This window comes from Panulirus ornatus, chromosome 19, assembly GCF_036320965.1.
Source record: "Panulirus ornatus isolate Po-2019 chromosome 19, ASM3632096v1, whole genome shotgun sequence".
NCBI lineage: Eukaryota > Metazoa > Arthropoda > Malacostraca > Decapoda > Palinuridae > Panulirus > Panulirus ornatus.
The window spans coordinates 54,265,025-54,286,128 of NC_092242.1; the positions used below are offsets into that span (position 1 = coordinate 54,265,025).

The 21,104-nt window shown below is 37.4% G+C and overlaps 1 protein-coding gene across 13 annotated transcripts in view; it reads left to right on the forward strand.

Moving 5' to 3' along the window:
• LOC139755506 (trichoplein keratin filament-binding protein-like) overlaps positions 1–21,104 on the forward strand; it is a 650,577-nt gene that overhangs the window by 585,738 nt on the left and 43,735 nt on the right. For all 13 annotated transcript variants that reach the window (XM_071673867.1, XM_071673871.1, XM_071673864.1 and 10 more), the window contains 5 exons: positions 1,861–2,035; positions 7,157–7,276; positions 15,123–15,349; positions 17,239–17,367; positions 20,435–20,567. In XM_071673867.1, the coding sequence (XP_071529968.1) occupies positions 1,861–2,035; positions 7,157–7,276; positions 15,123–15,349; positions 17,239–17,367; positions 20,435–20,567 (784 nt within the window). The remainder of the gene's footprint in view (positions 1–1,860; positions 2,036–7,156; positions 7,277–15,122; positions 15,350–17,238; positions 17,368–20,434; positions 20,568–21,104) is intronic.

Sequence of the window (21,104 nt, forward strand, 5' to 3'; positions counted from 1 at the left end):
CCACTCCCAGATATCTAAAACACTTCACTTCCTCCAGTTTTTCACCATTCAAACTTACCTCCCAATGGACTTGTCCCTCAACCCTACTGAACCTAATAACCTTGCTCTTATTCACTCTCAGTTTTCTTCTTTCACACACTTTACCAAACTCAGTCACCAGCTTCTGCAGTTTCTCACCCGAATCAGCCATCAGCGCTGTATCATCAGCAAACAACAACTTACTTCCCAAGTCCTCTTATCCACAACAGATTGCATATGTGCTCTTCTATCCAAAACTCTTTCATTCTCCTCCCTAACAACCCCATCCATAAACAAATTAAACAACCATGGAGACATCACACACCCCTGCCGCAAACCAACATTCACTGGGAACCAATCACTTTCCTCTCTTCCTACTCGTACACATGCCTTACATCCTCAATAAAAACTTTTCACTGCTTCTAGCAACTTACCTCCCAGACCATATACTCTTAATACCTTCCACAGAGCATCGCTATCATATGCCTTCTCCAGAATCATAAATGCTACATACAAATTCATTTGTTTTTCTAAGTATTTCTCACATATATTCTTCAAAGCAAACACCTGATCCACACATCCCCTACCACTTCTGAAACCACACTGCTCTTCGCCAATTTGATGCTCTGTCCATGCCTTCGCCCTTTCAATCAATACCCTCCCATATGATTTCCCAGGAATACTCAACAAACCTATACCTCTGTAATTTGAACACTCACCTTTATCCCTTTGCCTTTGTACAATGGCAATATGCATGCATTCCTCCAATCCTAAGGCACTTCACCATGAACCATACATATATTGAATATCCTTACCAACCCGTCTACAACACAGTCACCCCCTTTTTTGATAAATTTCACTGCAATACTATCCAAACTCGCCGACTTGCCAGCTTTCATCTTCCACAAAGCTTTCACTACCTCGTCTCTGTTTACCAAACCATTCTCCCTAACCCTCTCACTTTGTACACCACCTCAACCAAAAGACCCTATATCTGCCACCATATCATCATACACATTCAACAAACATTCAAAATACTTACTCCATCTCTTTCTCACTGAAAAATGTGGAAGCCTACTCAAGGCACCCGCTTGCATACTGAATGTTTGTCTTGTTCTGAAACTCTCATTGTATTTCTATTTCCCTCTTTTAAGCTGCCAGGCTTTTAGCTGCTATAGGTGAGCTATAACCAGTTCTTATATATACAAATGTATTTAGCATCATATGTGAGTAGCCAGCATCAGTTACGTACACTGGTCTGTGCTATTTGTAATTTGATTACAAGTGTAGGGGTTAAATCACAAGGTCCTTGGAAAATTTATGGGACCAAGGCTCCACTTCCTTATCACACAAAAGAAGGAAGGGCAGGTTTCTACTGCCTCTTTGATCCTTGGCATTAGCAGAAACATAAGCCATCATATAGAATGCATTCAGCTTCAGAGTTTGGTAGGGCAATTTGCTCATTTTGCGTAATTGTCACGTAGGATGATCAAGAACTGATTTTTCAGATCATTAGGGATTCTCACGTAGGATTGAGTAGTGTAGTCTAAGCATCTGTAGGCACAGTATTTATAAATCTGTCTTCTATTTTTGTCATGTAAGAAATATAGAAAATTACTTGCACCATTTTGATCAAAACAACATGATCATTTTATAAGTAAGTTTTTGCAATGCTACTGGGTCAGTGATGCTGAAATGTTGAGAAATACTTCACATCTAACGTTCTATGTTTTGAGGGTGTTTTGCTGTCAGTTTTCTTTGAGTGTATCATGAGGTAAACACATTAGTTATACTGATTTTTGAAGAGTGAAAAATTGAAAAGGTATTGCCTTCCTATTTCAGGTCAGATGAAGATGAATGGAGAAGGAAAGAGGAAAAGGAACGTAAACTGGCAGATCGGCGAGCTCGACTTCAAAGCTTACTTAGAGAAGATGAGAAGAGATTTCAGGAGGAGAGAGAACAAAAATACAAAGAATCTAGAGGACGGGCAATCCATCATCATTTTATATACCCAGAGGTCAGGTATACATTCATTAGTTACACAGTTTGATTCATACCATATTACTGTGGCAAAGGTCATAATCATGTTCATTAGCAAAATTTTTTCATATCATCCTACTGTGAGGTGTATGAGTGTTTTGGAATGAGTGCAAGACAATTGAGCAGTAAGCTTTCAGAGACGTCATTGTGGTAGTTACATTGTGAGTATGAAGGGTCTTGAGATATGTTTAATTCATTGTTTGTAGTTTTGTAGGATGGGTTATAATGCTTTCTTTGAACTTGTAATTACTTATACTGTATGGGAAGGGAGTTTTACACTTGTAGGGCCCCCTTCCTTAAAGCATTATGTTACAGCTTTTTGAACTTTGTATGCTGTCTGCTTTTACCTTGTTTTCATTCACTTTTCCTCTTTTTTTTCATACTTTCACTGTTTACTGCATTAGCAAGGTACCACCAGATACATAAAAAGAAAGGCTTCATGTGCTCAAAAACTGAACAATCATGGATGAATCAGAATACAGGACAATGAATAAAACTTAGGAAGAAGCTAAATAAGAGGAAGAAGGAATGCTCAAAATGAAGAGAAGGGGAGGTTAGAAATACATACAAGTCACAAAAAAGAGCAGTTGGAAATAAAAGGAGAAATATATAAGCATGAGGGAAAAATTAAGAGAATTAAAAGAGGAAAATGGTACAGGCTATAACAATATGTAAAAGTACTCATGAGGCATTAAAACTATATGAAATCATGAAAAGAGCTAAATCAAGAGAGGCATGCATTTAATTCACAAACTATTGGAATGGCATTTATCTGAAACTTGAAAATATTGTAAATACTATATTCATGTAGAAAATAAAAGAAAGTATTTTGAATGATGTGGATAGGGTGATATGTTACGTAGGAATGGAAGAAATTTTGCCTTGGAGGAAAACAATGATAGAAGCTGGTTGCGGAGGGCTGATTGGAATATTTAATTTGGTTTAAGAAAAAGAGTAAGATAATTTATTGATATAGTAAGGTTAGAAGACATATTAAGGATATGAAGGATAGCTAATGAGCAGTTGAAAAAAATAGAAAAACTAGTGGACCTAATAATCTGAAACCAGAATTGTATAAGTCCATTTTGAATATATTCAGAAATGTATGGAAGCTCTGGATTGTATTAACAATATAGTCCAGTTGGGGAAATTCCAAATGTGTGGAGGACTTCAAGAATAAATGAGACACGTTAAAAAGGCCAGTGCAAATGAACTAAGGCCTAGGTAAATAGCATTCGCAGATATATCATACAAAAGTACTGATAAACTACTGAGACAGTATAATCCAAAAGTGGAAATTCCAGATGTGTGAGTGACATCAAGAACACATATGATAAGTTAAAAATCCCAGTGCAAAAGATTTAAGGCTTAGGCCAATAGCATTTACAGATATATCATACCAAATTTGTCATTTGGCATTGGAAAACTAATTGAAAACCACTTATATGAGAATGACAAGGCCAAAGAAAATTAGAATGGCTTTAGAAATTGGGGTGGCTTTTAAAACGTTATACTAGAATACTGCTGAGAAGATAGCTATAAAAGAAGACAGATGTTGATTGGTGGTTTTGAGTAAGACTTTTGATTCCTTTCAAAGAGGAATATTAAATCATTAATTAGTGGATTACAAAGTGCATCCAAAATTAATTGACATACTAATTGCAGATCTCCAAAGGTGATAAAACATTTATTAGTAATTGGATTTATAAACAGATGAATTAATCTTAACAAGTGAACAAGTGTGATAAGATAGGGCTACAGAGGCTCTACCAAACAATGAATTTGTAATATATGATTCTATACAAGAAATTAAGGAATTAAGGAAAGGATGAGAAAATAATTACTCTAAGATAAGCACTTTTCTTTGCAGATGATGGGCTGATACTAAGAGAAATGATGAAAAGGCAGAAAAAATGATCAGCCAATGATTAGAGTGATTGTAGACTGTGGATTAGACATAAATAATGACAAGGGGAATAGAATGACTTTTCAAATGAAAGAACAGAAAGGCTGAGGAGCATAGATGTAATAGATGAAATGAAGTACTTGGGAATCACAATGACTAACAAGGAAATTGCGTCAAAATTCAAAGATGAAAATGTTAGTAAAAGCAAGAAAGTTAGGAAACATGATATACCTGGCTGTTACACAGAGTCATAACAAAAAAGTAATTGGAAAAGAATACTGATAAAGCATAGCTCTACCAGTTATTTCAAATGGATCAAACATAATGAATTTGATAGAAACTGAAATAGACTTGCTCCAATGAGCAGGATATGTTGTATATAAGCAGATTTAAGGTGCACATCAGTATTAAGAGAGGAGAAAGGAGCATCCTCAAATGAAGTAAGAATTATCAAAAGGCACATCGAATACGTATACCACACTATGAAGGAAAACTGAAATGAATCACTAGAAAGAGTAATGAAAGAATTATTTCAAATGGATCAAACGTAATGAATTTGATAGAAACTGAAATAGACTTGCTCCAATGAGCAGGATATGTTGTATATAATCAGATTTAAGGTGCACAACAGTATTAAGAGAGGAGAAAGGAGCATCCTCAAATGAAGTAAGAATTATCAAAAGGCACATCGAATACGTATATCACACTATGAAGGAAAACTGACATGAATCACTAGAAAGAGTAATGAAAGAATAGAGAATGGGAGGAAAAGATAAATGGATAACAACAACAGAACACTATCTTTGAATATTCAAGAGACAAGAAAAGAGTATAGTGATCAAAAGAAAATGAGAAGAGAAGAAATAGATAGGAATAGGATAGGGAAAGTGAGAGAAATGAAATGGAAACTTTTAAGTTGCATTTTAAGATTGGAAGAGAGCTATAAAGGCTAGAGAAATTCTGCATGATGACAGACCACCATCCTTTATCATGTTCCTTTGTAGAACAAATATTCTGCCTTTAAAGGACAGGAATATATTTCATGAAGGAGGCACAACCTGTAACTGACTGTTGTGGGGCAGAGACACATTATTATTTATTTTGTTGTTCCCTGAGTAGAAAGAGGGAAGGAAACACAATTAAAGTATCATACTTAGCCACCCAGAACCAGATGATAGTCAAACTGCTCTTTGAAACCAAGGGTATAGAAAATTCAAAAGAATTGATATATATATATATATTTTTGAGATTAAGCAAAAGAGAGAGGGAAGAAAATGCATCGATTGACAGCATTTTTATCTTGAATGAGGAAAATGCATTGTAGTAAATGATAAGATTTTAAGGAGGGGCTTTTTAGAATAAGGTGAAACTTCTTGACGTACAGGTAAACTGAACTGAACCTGATTCTTTTCCAGGGTTGTCCTCATGTGGTTAGGGGAGTCCAAAACTTTAACAGTTTGTCTGGAGAGCCTGGCATTGAGGAGGCTTGGGATGTCTGCCAAATTTTTTTTCTTTTTTTTTTTTTTTTTTTTTTTTGATAGCCCCAGTATTAAAAGAGAAGCCAACCTGTAAGGGAACACTCCTGGATTTTCTGAAAAAGATATCAATAAACATTCAAACAGCAACCAAATAACTGACCTCTTTCATGGGAAATATGAAACCACATCTTGCTTTTATCACTTAGATTGTAAGATGTTTCAAGAGTTTGGTTTGTTAGATCCTGAAGATCTCATTTCAGAAGAAATGTCTGCATTTCTTAATGTTTGTATTTCATAAGAAAAGAAAGGCCACAAATGCTGTCACCTTCATTAAAAATGCTCCTCAGGTAATGGTTCTTTTAGATTTTGATACAGATCTAAATCATCCAGAAAAAATGGAAGAAATATCTTCGGCCTTTTTTATCTAAAGATCAAAAGCTCTAGCCTTCCAACCCTCAACATTGTTACCAAGATGTTAGATTTTTTTGAGTTTCAACTATACTAGGTCTGCAGAAGACCTACTTCTCAAAACAGTTTTTCTGGCACTAGCTTCTGGATGGGCAGTTAAAGAAATCCTTGCCATAACTTAACATGATAAGTTTTTCAGTTCCCAGTTATTTAGATTGGGTGTGTTATGTCATGTCCCAAGATTTCTGGCTGAATGAAGACAATTTCTTTATGAAATTAAGATCTTTGGTCATCACTTGGAAGAAACTTGATCCTTCACATCGTCTTTGTTTGATGGAAACATTGAAATCATTTTAAGATTCCATGTCTGCTTATACAGGTGAACACCTTTTGTTGGATCCATAATCACATCATCTAAATCAGCCAGAAACTTGGCCATTTGTGTGAAGAATATCATCTTGAGATCTCATCAGTCCAAAGATGCTAAGGCACAGTGTCAGAAAAGTGGCCTTGATGCTGGCATATCTCAAAGGAATGCCTCAATGAGAGATAGACCTGTGAAGTGGTTGGAGCTCAGCTAATATCATTCATGCAAAACACCTTAATCTAAATGTCTTTAACATCTAGTGTGACTTGTCTATCTATCTATCTGTATCTCTGATGCCTGTTCCAATTGGAACCCTCTCAAAGGGATGGCCATGGCAACAGGATTTCCAAACTCAAAAAACCCTTTAGTGCTTCACTCTTAACAGGCCATTGGCAGAGGGCAAGCCTAGTGCAGGTTTGTTTTGTCTAATTAGAATAATGAATTACAATATACCTACTCACCACCATTTAGGTGAGTTCTACGGAGGCCCTTCCATCCTTCTTGTAGGAATGCATTCACTTGTTCCTGCACGTTGTGCAATATTCTCTCTGCTTGAAAGTGACCCCCATGAGCACTCATGTGAGTAGAACCTGTCCCACTGCCCCCTATATTTTTTCACTTCTTTCAGTCACGGCAATCCATGTATCATCCCAGGTTCAATGCAGTTCATTGTCACCAGGTAGCAGTTGTTTGTGGGTACTGTGATGGGAGAGGGGTTCTTACTAGATAGTAGGATACCCAGTAGTGGCAGAGGTGTATGCACCTAACTCCTGTCTTATGAAAGGCATGGGGTTGGAGACCCAAGGGAATATATAGTTAACAATTAGTTAACAATTCATTAGTTAGATTTAGAGGCTGAAATCTCACTGCTATTGTTTACAAGACTTACCTGTAAGGACAAAAGATTTCATTCCTTTAACTTGATTCCTTACCCAGTAGGTTGAGATGCTAAAGTGCCGCTTGGATGATCTGAAAAAGAAAAACCAGGAGGAGCGCAGGAAGATGTCAGAAGCATTGTCCTATGAAATGTGGAGGAAGAACAGCCCACAAGTGAGACAGGTAAAGTATCAGTAACAAAACGATGACCAGTATCTGAGATACCACATTATTAATACTGTTATCAGGGTTTCAAAGATTGAGTTTTTTTTGTGTTATTGTGAAAACTAGCAAGAAGTCAAAAGAAGGAAAAGATTTGATTAGGTTTAGGTAGGTTCTATAGTTTGGCTGATACGAGAGGATACAGAACCAGATGCAATTGAGAGTGCAGCTGAAGAACAATTTTATGTCTACAGAGAATGCAGTTGGAGGAAGACTGCATTATGAATAATAGTTATTTTTTGTACAGTATGCAGTTTCTTTGGTTTACACTCATATTGCTCTTGCTTGTGCATAGTATATGATATACCTTCCTTCATATCTTTTCATGTAGACAGCTAATGTTTTCACAAATGTATGTGAATTGCCATATCCAAATTGTTTAGCAGTGAATGATCAGGAGGCCTAATATGACAGTGATAATGCCAGTAAAACTAGCCAGTGTGCTAAATATTTTAAGCCCTGTTAATCACCATAACATAGCTGAAATTGATAGACTTTGTTACTTAGGTACACCCAATAGAAGATCATTCAGCACCCTTATGGCATAATACAGTATGACACACCACACAAAAATTTTTGAAAAAACTCCAGAGGTGTGGTGTATGGTTGGTTTTCCTGGCCTGCTGAGTTGCCATTTACTATGCAGTTTGTGAATGGTACCAGTGAAATTTTACAGTGGCTTTATGTGCAGATTGTGCTTCATGAACTGAATTATGCTCCACGATATGAATTAATCACTGCAACAGTGTTCACAGTAAAAGTATTCTAGCTGCCAACAGACTTACAGTCACAGAGTATTAGATATATCATAAAGGTTGACTGTTCTGTGCTAGGCTGGTTAATTACAAGATAAGAAAGATAAACACATTATATCAGAAATTATATCACTTTTAATTGTATCAGAAGTTAGTGTAGGAATCCCCAACTGCTAGGACACAGTTTAATTTGTTTGGCATGGGTTTCATCTCTTCTAACATAGCTGTGATTTGATATGGATATTTTGATTCCTAATTCCTAAATCTCAACTTATGCAGGTTGAACCGGTTCCGCTCCAAACATAGTCAATACAGTGTATTCAGATAATGAACTTCCTGTGATAAATTTCTTTGCTAACACTAATATTGTTTGTCTCACATGATTTTCCCTATCAGTCATGCCAGCGAGGACCTACTAATCTTATGTTTAGCATTTTAAGGAAATAGCATACTTAGCTTTACAATTAAGCTGTGCTTAATTGTATATCACTATTACAATACACAGATACTCTGTGTTCTTTGTGTATGTGGTCTATTATTACAGAATGTTTCCATATTTTTTATCATACGCACTTTGTATGATGGGGGTTTATGTCATTGCGACTCATAACATAAGAAATCCCAAAATGGCACCCTTATTCATTGGTTGCCATACACACATTAATACAGATTGTGGGTTTGATTATTATATCTCAGAGGTTAGTGCTATGCAGTTTAGAGGCTTTCGTACTAACACTCTATGTATTAACCGTTGAATATGATACATGGCTGCAGAAAACATTAGTTTACTTTCATACATACACACACAGAGTGAGAGACAGGGATACCAACCACACCAGTGATCACTGCGGGGCGTACCATAGCCAAGGGTGCCAAATAATTTTTAAAAGGGTGTACAGAACATTGTGAATTTATCTTCACAGAACATGCAACCTTTTCCTTTTCTTTGAGGAAAATACGATCTGAGCCTTACAGTCATTCTGGAGGTTCCACCATTCCCATCCTCTTGCTCAGGCTATTCATATTGAACTGTACAGTCAAATGACCAGCCCAAGGAGTAATGAATGTATAGTGACCCATGAATTACCCCAAATGAATAGTATTTGTACCTTGTTTCATGCTGTGAAACAGACTCAGGAATGTCACTGGGCTCCACCTGCAAGAGGTTACTTTGTGAGCGAAAAGTCACCTTTGTCAAGGCTGTATCAAAGAGCTTCTCATTCCAAAAGAGTCTACATTTCATTGCAATTGGAAGAAGCATAGCTTCAAATTGTTGGAGTCTTTAGTAAAAGAAAAAAAAATCACAGACTGGACTTCTTAAAAAAGAGGACAGATTCCTAAATAGTCCCAAAAGTATCTGCCAAATGTTGATTAACCTGAGTAAGTCAGTATTTAGCACAAAAGAGAATGAAGAAACTGACAATGCCATGATAAGATGAGCATGCACTTACAATGATAGATCCTTCAGGAAGATACATAACTGAAGCAAATGAACAACTTAAAGATAACTCAGCAGCAGAGGTCGATGTGATTCTAGCAGAGATAAAGAAGGCAATAATTAAACCTCTCATAATGCTCCAAGGGCAAAGTTGATTAGAAGGTAAGTTTGAATGGAGAAAAAATGGAAGAAGTGAAGTGTTTTAGATATCTGGGAGTGAACTAAGCAGCAGATGGAACCCTGAAAGCAGAAGTGAGTAATAGGGTGGTGGAGGGGGCAAAGGTTCTGGGAGCGTTGAAGAATGTGTGGAAGGCAAGAACATTATCTCAGAGAGCAAAAATGGGTATGTTTAAAGGAATAGTGGTTCCAACACTGTTATGTGGTTGCGAGGCATGGGCTATAGATAGGGTTGTGTGGAGTAGGGTGGATGTGTTGGAAATGAAATGTTTTAGGACAACATGTGGTGTGAGATGGTTTGATCGAGTAAGTAATGAAAGGGTAAGAGTGATGCATGGTAATAAAAAGAGTGTGGTTGAAAGAGCAGAAGAGGGTGTGTTAAAATGGTTTGGACACATGGAAAGAATGATTGAAGAAAGATTAAGGAAGAAGATATATGTGTCACAGACAATGGAAAGGTCTGTGGGGCCTGGATGTGGAAAGGGAGCTGTGGTTTCAGTGCATTACACATGAGAGCTAGAGATTGAGTATGAACGAATGTGGCCTTTTTTGTCTTTTCCTGGCACTACCTCACTGGTGGCGATGGTGGTGGTGGGGTATACTATTTCTTGTGTGTGGCCGGGTGGCGACGGGAATGGATAAATGCAGCAAGTATGAATATGGACATGTGTATATATGTATATGTCTGTGTATGTATATGTTGAAATGTATATATATGTATATATGCATTTTTGGCATTTATGTATGTACATGTGTACGTGGGTGGGTTGGGCCTTTTCTCATCTGTTTCCTTGTGCTACTTCGCTGACGTGGGAGATGGCAGTTAAGTATAATGAAATATATAGATATATGAATAAATATATATACACAAAATAGCTTATGTAACACCAGTACATGAAGGGGGATGTAATTTGCTGCCATGTGTTTATGGAGCATCAAGCCTAATATCACACATAATTAAAGTGTAGAATGATTCCGCAGTGGAACATCTCTTCTAAAATGAGCTCATATAGGAAGGCAAGCATGGTTTGCACCTGGTAAAAGTGTACAAGCACAACTGCTAGCTCACCAAAATATCATATGAAACTTTGATTAGTGGGAAAAGAGTGGTCATTAGTAGGAAAAGAGTGAACACTTTTTCTTCATTTTGCAAAAGGAACACATTCAAAAGATAGTGTTCTCAAGCCAGATAATGAGTATTATGATTTTAAGGACTTCCACAAAATGAGACAGAAAACTAGTAATGAAAATATTTAATGTGTTGACAGCTGAGCATACTGAAATGAACAAACTGGTAGAAATACAGAACTTTACTACAGGTAAAATCAGTTGACCATAGCCTATGAATTACCATGAAAGATTGAAGAAACTTGAACACTACAATTTAGAATGACAGAGATTTAATGATAAATGCATAGCAACAAATAAGAGACATAAATAGCAACATTTTGAATGTGAAAAAACTCAGCAAGGAAGATAGTCATTAAATGAAGTGTAATAACGAGAAATTTACTGAAAAGACTATAAAAAATGATAGAATGCCCAGCAAGGAAACTGGAACACATATTTAATATAATGCCAGGAAAACTAAGAAACACACTTGGAGTGAATATAGAAGTATTCAAAAGCTTTGATCGATAGTTGAAGACAATACTAGATGAAACTTGGACGGAACAGTAATACTGAAGGAGTAGCCACTAAAAAAAAATATCCACACCCTTCCTCACCACCATCACTCCCATCCTCATGTTTGCTACACCTTGAATGATGTAGTTACAATTTCAGTGGTCTAATGACTCACCACTGCTGTTTTCCACTTTCTACTTCCCATATTGCCAGAACAGCCTTTCTGCTCAGCAACAGAATATTTTCCCTAAAAGATTTCACCCCAGCACCAGAAGTTTCTCTTCTGAGAAGAAAATAACTTAACGATTGGCATCACTGTAAGGGAGTTAGCAGTTATGCCTCTGGCAACTTCCTTGCAGATGGGTGGACAGGAGTGTTCTTTTTAAGTACAGAAATAAATTTTCTGTACATGACTATTTTTACCTCTGTAGAAACCTCTGTCAAACATATATAAAAGAAAATGCAAAATTGTGGCATTTAGGTTTCAAACATGTTTGTAAAAAGACCTCAAGCCAAAGCTAATTTTTCCTAAACATCAAATAAGTAAAGAATGGTATGATAAAGAAAACTTTCACAACAAGCAAAGTTAAGTACTGCTCTCTCGCATGATCGTCAACCAAACATACATAGATAATTGTTAGAATTCAGATGCTTTTCATGAACAAAATCGAGGTGAGAGAAGATATTGACTATAATGATAGGCTGAAAGGACTTGAACAATACAGCTCAAAAAGACAAATAGAAAAATAAATGTTAATCTTTGTATATTAATTGGAGTTCATCAGTTATGGAGATGTACCATAGCCACACCTTTGATGGAGTTCCCAAAGGGAATGGGCATCAGAGCTGTAGCTAGAAAGATTAACATAACATATAAAAAGAATATACAATAGGTAGGTAGTAGTTGGTTGGCAGCCAACAACCTGGGAGGTATATTACCAGTACTACCCATCTGGGTATTGGGAGAGTTAATGACTGCTGCATAGTGAGCCAGCACTTGAGTGGTTGACAAGTTGCACTCCTTTGACCCAGGTTGCTGTCCGTTCTTTCTGCCTCACCCACATATGGACACTGGCATTTTGTCTACAGACATACAGTCTCCCATATATCCTCTTAGTCAATCTTTCCTCACTCATTCTCTCCATGTGCCCAAACCACTTCAAAACACCCTCTTCTGCTCTCTCAACCACGCTCTTTTTATTTCCACACATCTCTCTTACCCTTACGTTACTCACTCGATCAAACCACCTCACACCACACATTGTCCTCAAACATCTCATTTCCAGCACATCCATCCTCCTGCGCACAACTCTATCCATAGCCCACGCCTCGCAACCATACAACATTGTTGGAACCACTATTCCTTCAAACATACCCATTTTTGCTTTCCGAGATAATGTTCTCGACTTCCACACATTCTTCAAGGCCCCCAGAATTTTCGCCCCCTCCCCCACCCTATGATCCACTTCCGCTTCCATGGTTCCATCCGCTGCCAGATCCACTCCCAGATATCTAAAACACTTCACTTCCTCCAGTTTTTCTCCATTCAAACTCACCTCCCAATTGACTTGACCCTCAACCCTACTGTACCTAATAACCTTGCTCTTATTCACATTTACTCTTAACTTTCTTCTTCCACACACTTTACCAAACTCAGTCACCAGCTTCTGCAGTTTCTCACATGAATCAGCCACCAGCGCTGTATCATCAGGGAACAACAACTGACTCACTTCCCAAGCTCTCTCATCCCCAACAGACTTCATACTTGCCCCTCTTTCCAAAACTCTTGCATTTACCTCCCTAACAACCCCATCCATAAACAAATTAAACAACCATGGAGACATCACACACCCCTGCCGCAAACCTACATTCACTGAAAACCAATCACTTTCCTCTTTTCCTACACGTACACATGCCTTACATCCTCGATAAAAACTTTTCACTGCTTCTAACAACTTTCCTCCCACACCATATATTCTTAATACCTTCCACAGAGCATCTCTATCAACTCTATCATATGCCTTCTCCAGATCCATAAATGCTACATACAAATCCATTTGCTTTTCTAAGTATTTCTCACATACATTCTTCAAAGCAAACACCTGATCCACACATCCTCTACCACTTCTGAAACCATGTCATTCATTATCTTTGTAACTCTAGGTTTTCCTGCAGTGAGTACTGTGAGCTAGCTCTACCTTTTAGCGAAATGGTAGGAGCAGTCGATAGCAGTGGTAGGTAGGAACATTTAGGCAGGAGCATTAGGTAGAAACATGGGTAGAAGTAGTAGGTAGGAACATTAGGCAGGAGCATTAGGTAGAAGTAGTCAGTAGATACATTAGGTAGGAGCCTCTTCAAACACTGTGATAGAGTTTTCCTCTGTCATTGGTCTGTTAAGGTGAGGCACTAAAGGCTAAGAAGCAGCACTGGAGTTCACTAGCTTTGGAGAGACTATTGCGCTAGGCCACCCTCTTGAGGGGGTTCCAATTGGGAACAGGCTTCAGAGATATAGATAAATAGAGGAAGGAAGTAGAATTATTCTGTTTGGAAGAACACCATAGAATTACCAAAAAGGTAATGCCCAATATACACGAGAACTTTGCAAAAAAGATGGAAAGGCTCTTCAGTGTACTGTTGGAAGTAAGGAACATGCATGGAACACTACAGAATTATGAGAAAGAAGACATGATATATGATTGAAGATTGTTCCAGATGAACCCAGGATTGATGATTATGTAATAAGAATGGTAGCAGGATGAATTTATTATTGGTATTCACCAAGCAAGATATTCATTGAGCAAAATGCATTAACACTGCCTTTTGACAAAATCTTGTAGTAGGTATTCATAGATATGTACAGGCATTCCTTGAGTGAATTGTTTTGAATGACAATGTTTCATTGTTACATCTTTAAGCTTTTATATCCAATCCCTAATTGCCATCATTTTGATATTACTTCATTTCCGTTAGGCTTGTGGCAGTATTGCTGTTTACAGTGGCAGACCAGAGTAGTGTTTTTGAAGATCCTCATTCAAAAAATAAAGAACAACAATCTTAGAAGTGAAAGGAAACAGTTAAATGTTCTGAAATTGGTGAATGTGCTGCTATCATCATTAGGGTGCTATATCATCCACTGATGACAGTAATGACTGGCAAAGAGTATGTTAAGTTTAACTGCAGCTGTCTTAACTGATGCTCCATTGACTTGAAATATAGGACTGAATTAATTACTCATATAGAACGATTATTGAGTTAATATTTAATTAGAGGATCATCATCAATGTCAGATGCCTATGAACATGCTTTTATTCTTAGAGAAGGCAAAATTCACTGCATTAAGGATCTGGAGAAAGATGCTTGAGAAAATTAAACAGTGGAGTTTTTTATTTACATATCTTTTACTGTTGCAATATATTATTATTATTATTATTGTTTTTCTGATCTTTGGAAAGATTTTAAGCCTTACATATCCACAAAATATACTTCTGATTTGCTAACCAAGAATTCAGCCCCAATTTACAGCATTTCATTAATGGGAAGATCATTTTCAATTCACTTCGTTTTGGTTAAAATTGCTGTCGCATCTTACGTGAATGCATTGACATTGTTAATCATGAACTTCTCGTACTTTGTCTCAGTATTTTGAATAGAGAAAAAGTTAGATACTATAAATGTATAGGGTAATTTTAATCTTATGACTTTGAAGAGTGTTGAATAGGATACAGGGCATAGAAGGCAGTGATAAGTTGAACACATATACCTGCTGTCTTTCTTCTTTTTCTTCCTTACTTAATTCATAATTTTTCATTAGATGGAATCAGAGAGGTTCAATCATTTCATCCAAGAAGCTTGGGTAAATCAAAGACAGTGGAAGGAAGATGAAAGACAGCAGAGAGCAGAAGAAAATCGAAAGAGAGAAATTGAAGCATTAGCTGTCCAACAGCGTATAGAGGAAGAAGAGAGAAGAGCAGAAGAAGAGAGATTGAAGAGGCAAGCAGAATGGAAGCTTCAACTAGAAGCCCAAATTCAGCAGATAAGGTGAGAGTGCAGAGGTTCATGGTCATTATCGATGTATTCATATCATGTTAATTTTGATGTAAGTAAACAGATTATTTTTTTCTGGAAAGAAAGACAATATTTGGCATCAGTATGACATGTATATTTTTATCTTTCAGTGAGTTAAGATTTTCATTCCCAGTCAACTTGGAGCTACTTGCATAGATCATTCTGTAGGATAGAATTAAATAAAATAGTTGCAAAGAGTCAGTGTGCACAGCCTACAGGAAACTCTTGTTCTCTCTTTGTGTTTCCACTAAACCCTCTGGTAAGCAAAACATGATTAGAGCTCGTTCCTTTCAAGTCTCTCTGACTCGTATAGACTGTATAAAAGATGTTTTGAAAATTACAAGGAGTTCATTCCTTTCAAGTCATCCTGACTAGTGAAATTTTTTCAACAACTGATGCAGCATTATTTTTATCAGAAACTGATTCTGATTATGTGGCCAGTGAATTCCATAGATAACTTGTCTCAGTGTCTTTGATTTCGTTGCTGTTCTTGAAAGTCTTCATGTCATTTTGTTGCTCCAGCTATGACCCTGAATGAAGCCTGCATTGTTGCCCATTTTGCTGTCATCTTCTTTATAAATTGATTGATAAGATATTCCACTGTACAGTGATTTTCTAATGACTTTTCTTTTATTTGTAGTTTCTTATGTTAACCCATAGGTATTGTGCAGGAGACTATTTTTCTTGATTGATTCTTATAACTTCTTGTTTATTTGTAGTTTTTTTGTGTTACCTCTTAAGTATCATACAGGAGACTTTTGTAATCCTGTAACTTATTTATATTGATTGAAGTGAGTATACTTTCCCTTTGTTTTTAGTTTTTCACCCTGGTGAATGGTTGCAGTGGCTATTCATTACTGATTTTCATTTGTAGCAAATTGTATTTTCTTACAGTTAAAATGAAGCTACTTATGGCAGCTAGTATTTAACCATATTCATTGTTCTAGTTTCTTGAGTGGATATATTTTTTTTGTTTATTACCTTATGTACTAGTTTCTGTTTTTGAAGTCTGGATTATCTGAATTCCTCATTTATAGAAGTTATTTTCCCTGGATAAGAGGACTACGTCATCTAAGCTTGCAGATATCTGCCTGTTAGGGGCACCATGGAAAGCCATTTTATCTTTACTTGAAGGGAGCTTTTCTGATATGCAGCCACTGGGAACAATGTGACATTACCGCTATAACTACATGCCTAGCAACCTTGATTCTTTGTTGAATCACCTCCTCCCTCCTCTCAACCCTCTACTTGATAGGAGCAACCAGTCTGTAATGCCCATCCAAGAAAATGCCCTTTCACTTTACAGGATGCTTTTCCTGTCTTAGAAATGGACCACATATGACATTGTAAGCATGAGTCCATAAGGGAAACTTGAAAAACCTTTCTTTTTATCAGTTGCAACCAATTTTGAGTTAACACCTGTGATGTGCAAATAAGTAAATTTTTTGTGGTTGAAAACTAGTTGATCAATTAGGCTATCTCTGTAACAGTCTGATTGGGTGAGGGCAGGCCTAGAACAGTGGCTGAGGGCAAACCTTGAACAAGCAAGTAGCCACTGTTTAGTTGAAAGAATAGTGATGGATGGAGAATGTCAGTGTTACCCATCAGACAAACAGAGGTTTTGGAAGGTTCTAACTCAGGCATTCCAAGTGGGAATATCTCATGCTCACAGGACACCAACTAGGAGAGATAAGGTTTTCAGATTTCAGAACCTTCATATCTCAGATATCCTTTCCACAGCAGTTTACATGCTTGTTGTGTCTAATGATCTCTGTCTTTCATCCTTTTCTGTGCCTCCTTTTAGAATAACTGCAAAATTTTCCTTTCTCAATTCTTTAGAAGTGGAATTGTTTGTTTTTCAGAGAACGAGAGAGCCGTGATAATTTGCTGAGAGCTGAAGAGATGGCCCTAGAAAGAGAAAGATTACGGCTGCACGAGATTAGCCAGAGGCGAATGCGAATGAAAGAGCTAAGACAGCGTAAAGAACTGGAGTAAGTTTGTGCAAAATTTACATACATTTGAATTTTCGGAAAGTCAGATATTCAGTGAATTATTAGCATTGGCATGACATCCTAAGATAATTAGTTTCTCACCTATGGTATATGACATTTTTTTTCTTGTATCTTGTATGTTTTATTAAGTTAAACCTGTTCTTGTTGATGATGTAGAATGAATGAACAGTGAGCCAAGGGAAAAAATCTGTAACTTTGTTATCTATCTGTCTATCTACATCTCTGATTGCTATTCCTTCCGGGAACTCCCATCAAGTGGGTGGCCACAGCAAAAGAGTTTCCACTTATTCCATTCCTTACATTCCTCATTGACATACACCATTCCATGGATTCTTCCAGCATTTTTCTCCCTTCACTATTCTTCAGCTTGATTCCTCATACCATATGTGGTCCTTCCCTCACACCATCCCCTTTAATCATACTTTTTATTTTTATTTTACTTAGCCGCTGTCTCCCACATTGGTGAAGTAGCACAAGGAAACAGACGAAAGAATGGCCCAACCCACCCACATACACATGTTTCTACATAAATGCCCACACACGTACATATACATACTTGCTGCCTTCATCCATTTCCGTCACCACCCTGCCACACATGAAATGGCACCCCCTTCCCACACACACACGAGGTAGTGCTAGGAAAAGACAACAAAGGCCAGTCTCTAGTTGTCACGTGTAATGCACTGAAACCACAGCTTCCTTTCTACATCCAGGCCCCACAAAACTTTCCATGGTTTACCCCAGACACTTCACATGCCCTGGTTCAATCCATTGACAGCACGTCAACCTCGGTATACCACACCGTTCCAATTCACTCTGTTCCTTGCATGCCTTTCACCCTCCTGTATGTTCAGGCCTCGATTGCTCAAAATCTTTTTCACTCCATCCTTCCACCTCCAGTTTGGTCTCCCACTTCTCCTCATTCCCTCCACCTCTGACACATATATCCTCTTTGTCAATCTTTCCTCACTCATTGTCTCCATGTGACCAAACCATTTCAACACACCTTCTTCTGCTCTCTCAACCACACTCTTTTTATTACCACTCATCTCTCTTACCTTTTCATTACTTACTCGATGAAACCACCTCACACCACATATTGTCCTCAAACATTTTATTTCCAACACATCCACCCTCCTCCGCACAACCCTATCTATAGCCCACACCCCACAACCATATAACATTGTTGGAACCACTATTCCTTCAAACATACCCACCTTTGGTCTCCGAGATAACGTTCTCGCCTTCCACACATTCTTCAATGCTCCCAGAACCTTTAACCCCTCCCTCACCCTGTGACTCACTTCTGCTTCCATGGTTTCATCCGCTGCTAACTTCACTCCCAGATATCTAAAACACTTCACTTCCTCCAGTTTTTCTCCATTCAGACTTACCTTCCAGTTAACTTGTCCCTCAGTCCTACTGAACCTAATGACCTTGCTCTTATTCACATTTATTCTCAACTTTCTTCTCTCACACACTTTACCAAACTCAGTTACCAACTTCTGCAGTTTCTCACCCAAATCAGCCACCAGCGCTGTATAATCAGCGAACAACAACTGACTCACTTCCCAAGCCCTCTCATCCACTACAGACTGTATACTTGCCCCTCTCTTCAAAACTCTTGCATTCATCTCCTTAACTACCCCATCCATAAACAAATTAAACAACCATGGAGACGTCACTCTCCCCTGTCGCAAACCAACTTTCATGTGCTATGGGTTGCTGCCTCCTGTCATCTACCATCTGAAATAAAAAATTGTTCTACAGATTACTTTCACAAGATATGATATGTCTCAATCTGCTCACACACCACATATGCACACGACCTGTCACATTCTTTCTTCCTAAAAACTTACCAATCATACTCTTACTTACTTGTTTACTCTGAATATTCATGGATATCCTCCAACTGAAAGTATGAATTGGTACTATTACCAAATTACACGTCTCTTCTTACGCAATTCCTGCCGAAATCATCACAGTCACTTATGTTTTCACATCATGTTATTCTTCATTTTCCTCACCGACTGATGCATAATTATTCCTCTTAATAACTTAAGTCACCCAGTAATGAATTTATTTTTCTTAGTGTCAGCATGTATGTACAACATTTAGGTCATTGGTTGTGCGCTTATAATGGTGGTTGTAGGGGTTCTGAGGAGAGCAAAATTTTTTCATGCACCTTATGTTATCAATCGTAAGGAAAGTCAATTGGACGATTAAACAGAGATGGGAAAAGTAAGCACACCAGTTGCTGTTGGCTGCCATTTTCGAAGAGTACATCAGTTATTGTCTAGTCTTTTTCAGGGTTAATGATGATACAAAAAGCATGGGTATTTGTGATAGTGATGTATATGTTTAGGGAACATAAAGAAACTATAAAGGGGTATATGAGAGGAACTGTAATTTACCTAAGAAATGGGAAAGTTTGAAATACAGATGAGGATAGGAATTGAGCTGGTAAGAAGTGGTGAAGAATTATTAGATTATATGCATTGAAAATTTGTATGACAAGATGAAAAAGTGAATGTTTATCTAACTATTGGATGAAGACATTTTTTTTTCTTTGTAAAGTTATAGGGAATGAAAATGACTGAGAGTATTACAGAAGACTCGTAGCTTGGTTGGCTAGATATATATTAGAATTAGAACTGATGGTGGTAAAATAGTAAAATGAATGGAAAAAGAATTAGGGCTACTGGAATTCCCAGATTCTTGGGAAGAGCCAATACTATAATAGTCTAAGCTTTTTTCTTGTGGACATTAGAGTCGAGTGGAACCTTGGGAATTCTTCATATCTCATAACACCAAGTACTAGATTGCATATTCACATTGTCTTTATCCATATTCAGAAATATTTAAAAGAAAAAGAGGAGTATAAAAACTGTGTGAAGACAGAAAAAAATATTTGGTGGAAGTATGATACATGTAGAGGAAAATGTATCATTAAGCCTATTAGGTTTGTTCAACAAAACGAAATATGACCCGTTTCCTTTGTATTTATTACTGCCAGAGATATGTAGAATGTAGTTTATCCTTCCAGGTTATTTTGGGCAAGACAGTACCAACTGAAGTTGAAAAAAAAGGCTGCAGACATCCAGCAGGAGCTTTTGGAAGATAAGGGTATCGTAGAGGATTTACTTCGTGGTCTCCCAGCTGAAGACCTAGACGAACAGGTATGAAATTTTATCTTTCTCCTACATGTGGAAAGTAACCATAATGCTTGGCAGAGATTCTGCATGAACCACCTTCTTTTGAATGTTGAAAAACTATACAGTGATTACACTATGTATCATATGTCAGAAGACCATTGGAATATACATCTCCTGTGTGACACCCAAGGCTCACTCAAGATCAGACTAAAAGCATTAATAGCTATTTTAGGGTGTGATATTGCTTTTCATTTGGTTGGAACTCTTGCAGTATCAGCTCTTTATGTACTGTTGACTTTGGTTGATAGAGTTCATGTGAGCATGAGAAAAAGACTTTCTAGGGCTGAATTAGAAAGCCCCTTGGACATTGGCAGGTTTATTTTGCAATATGCTTGGATATCTGCTTTAAGTCACATACACTCTCTGTCTCCATAAACTTGCAAAACTACCTCCTAAGGCTGGGTTTGAAGGGAGGGTCATTGCCATATTGACAGTGGTAACTCCGTTTATTGGTAGTACCTGATTCCAGCTTTGTAAAGTTGATGATACGTTGAACTTTCC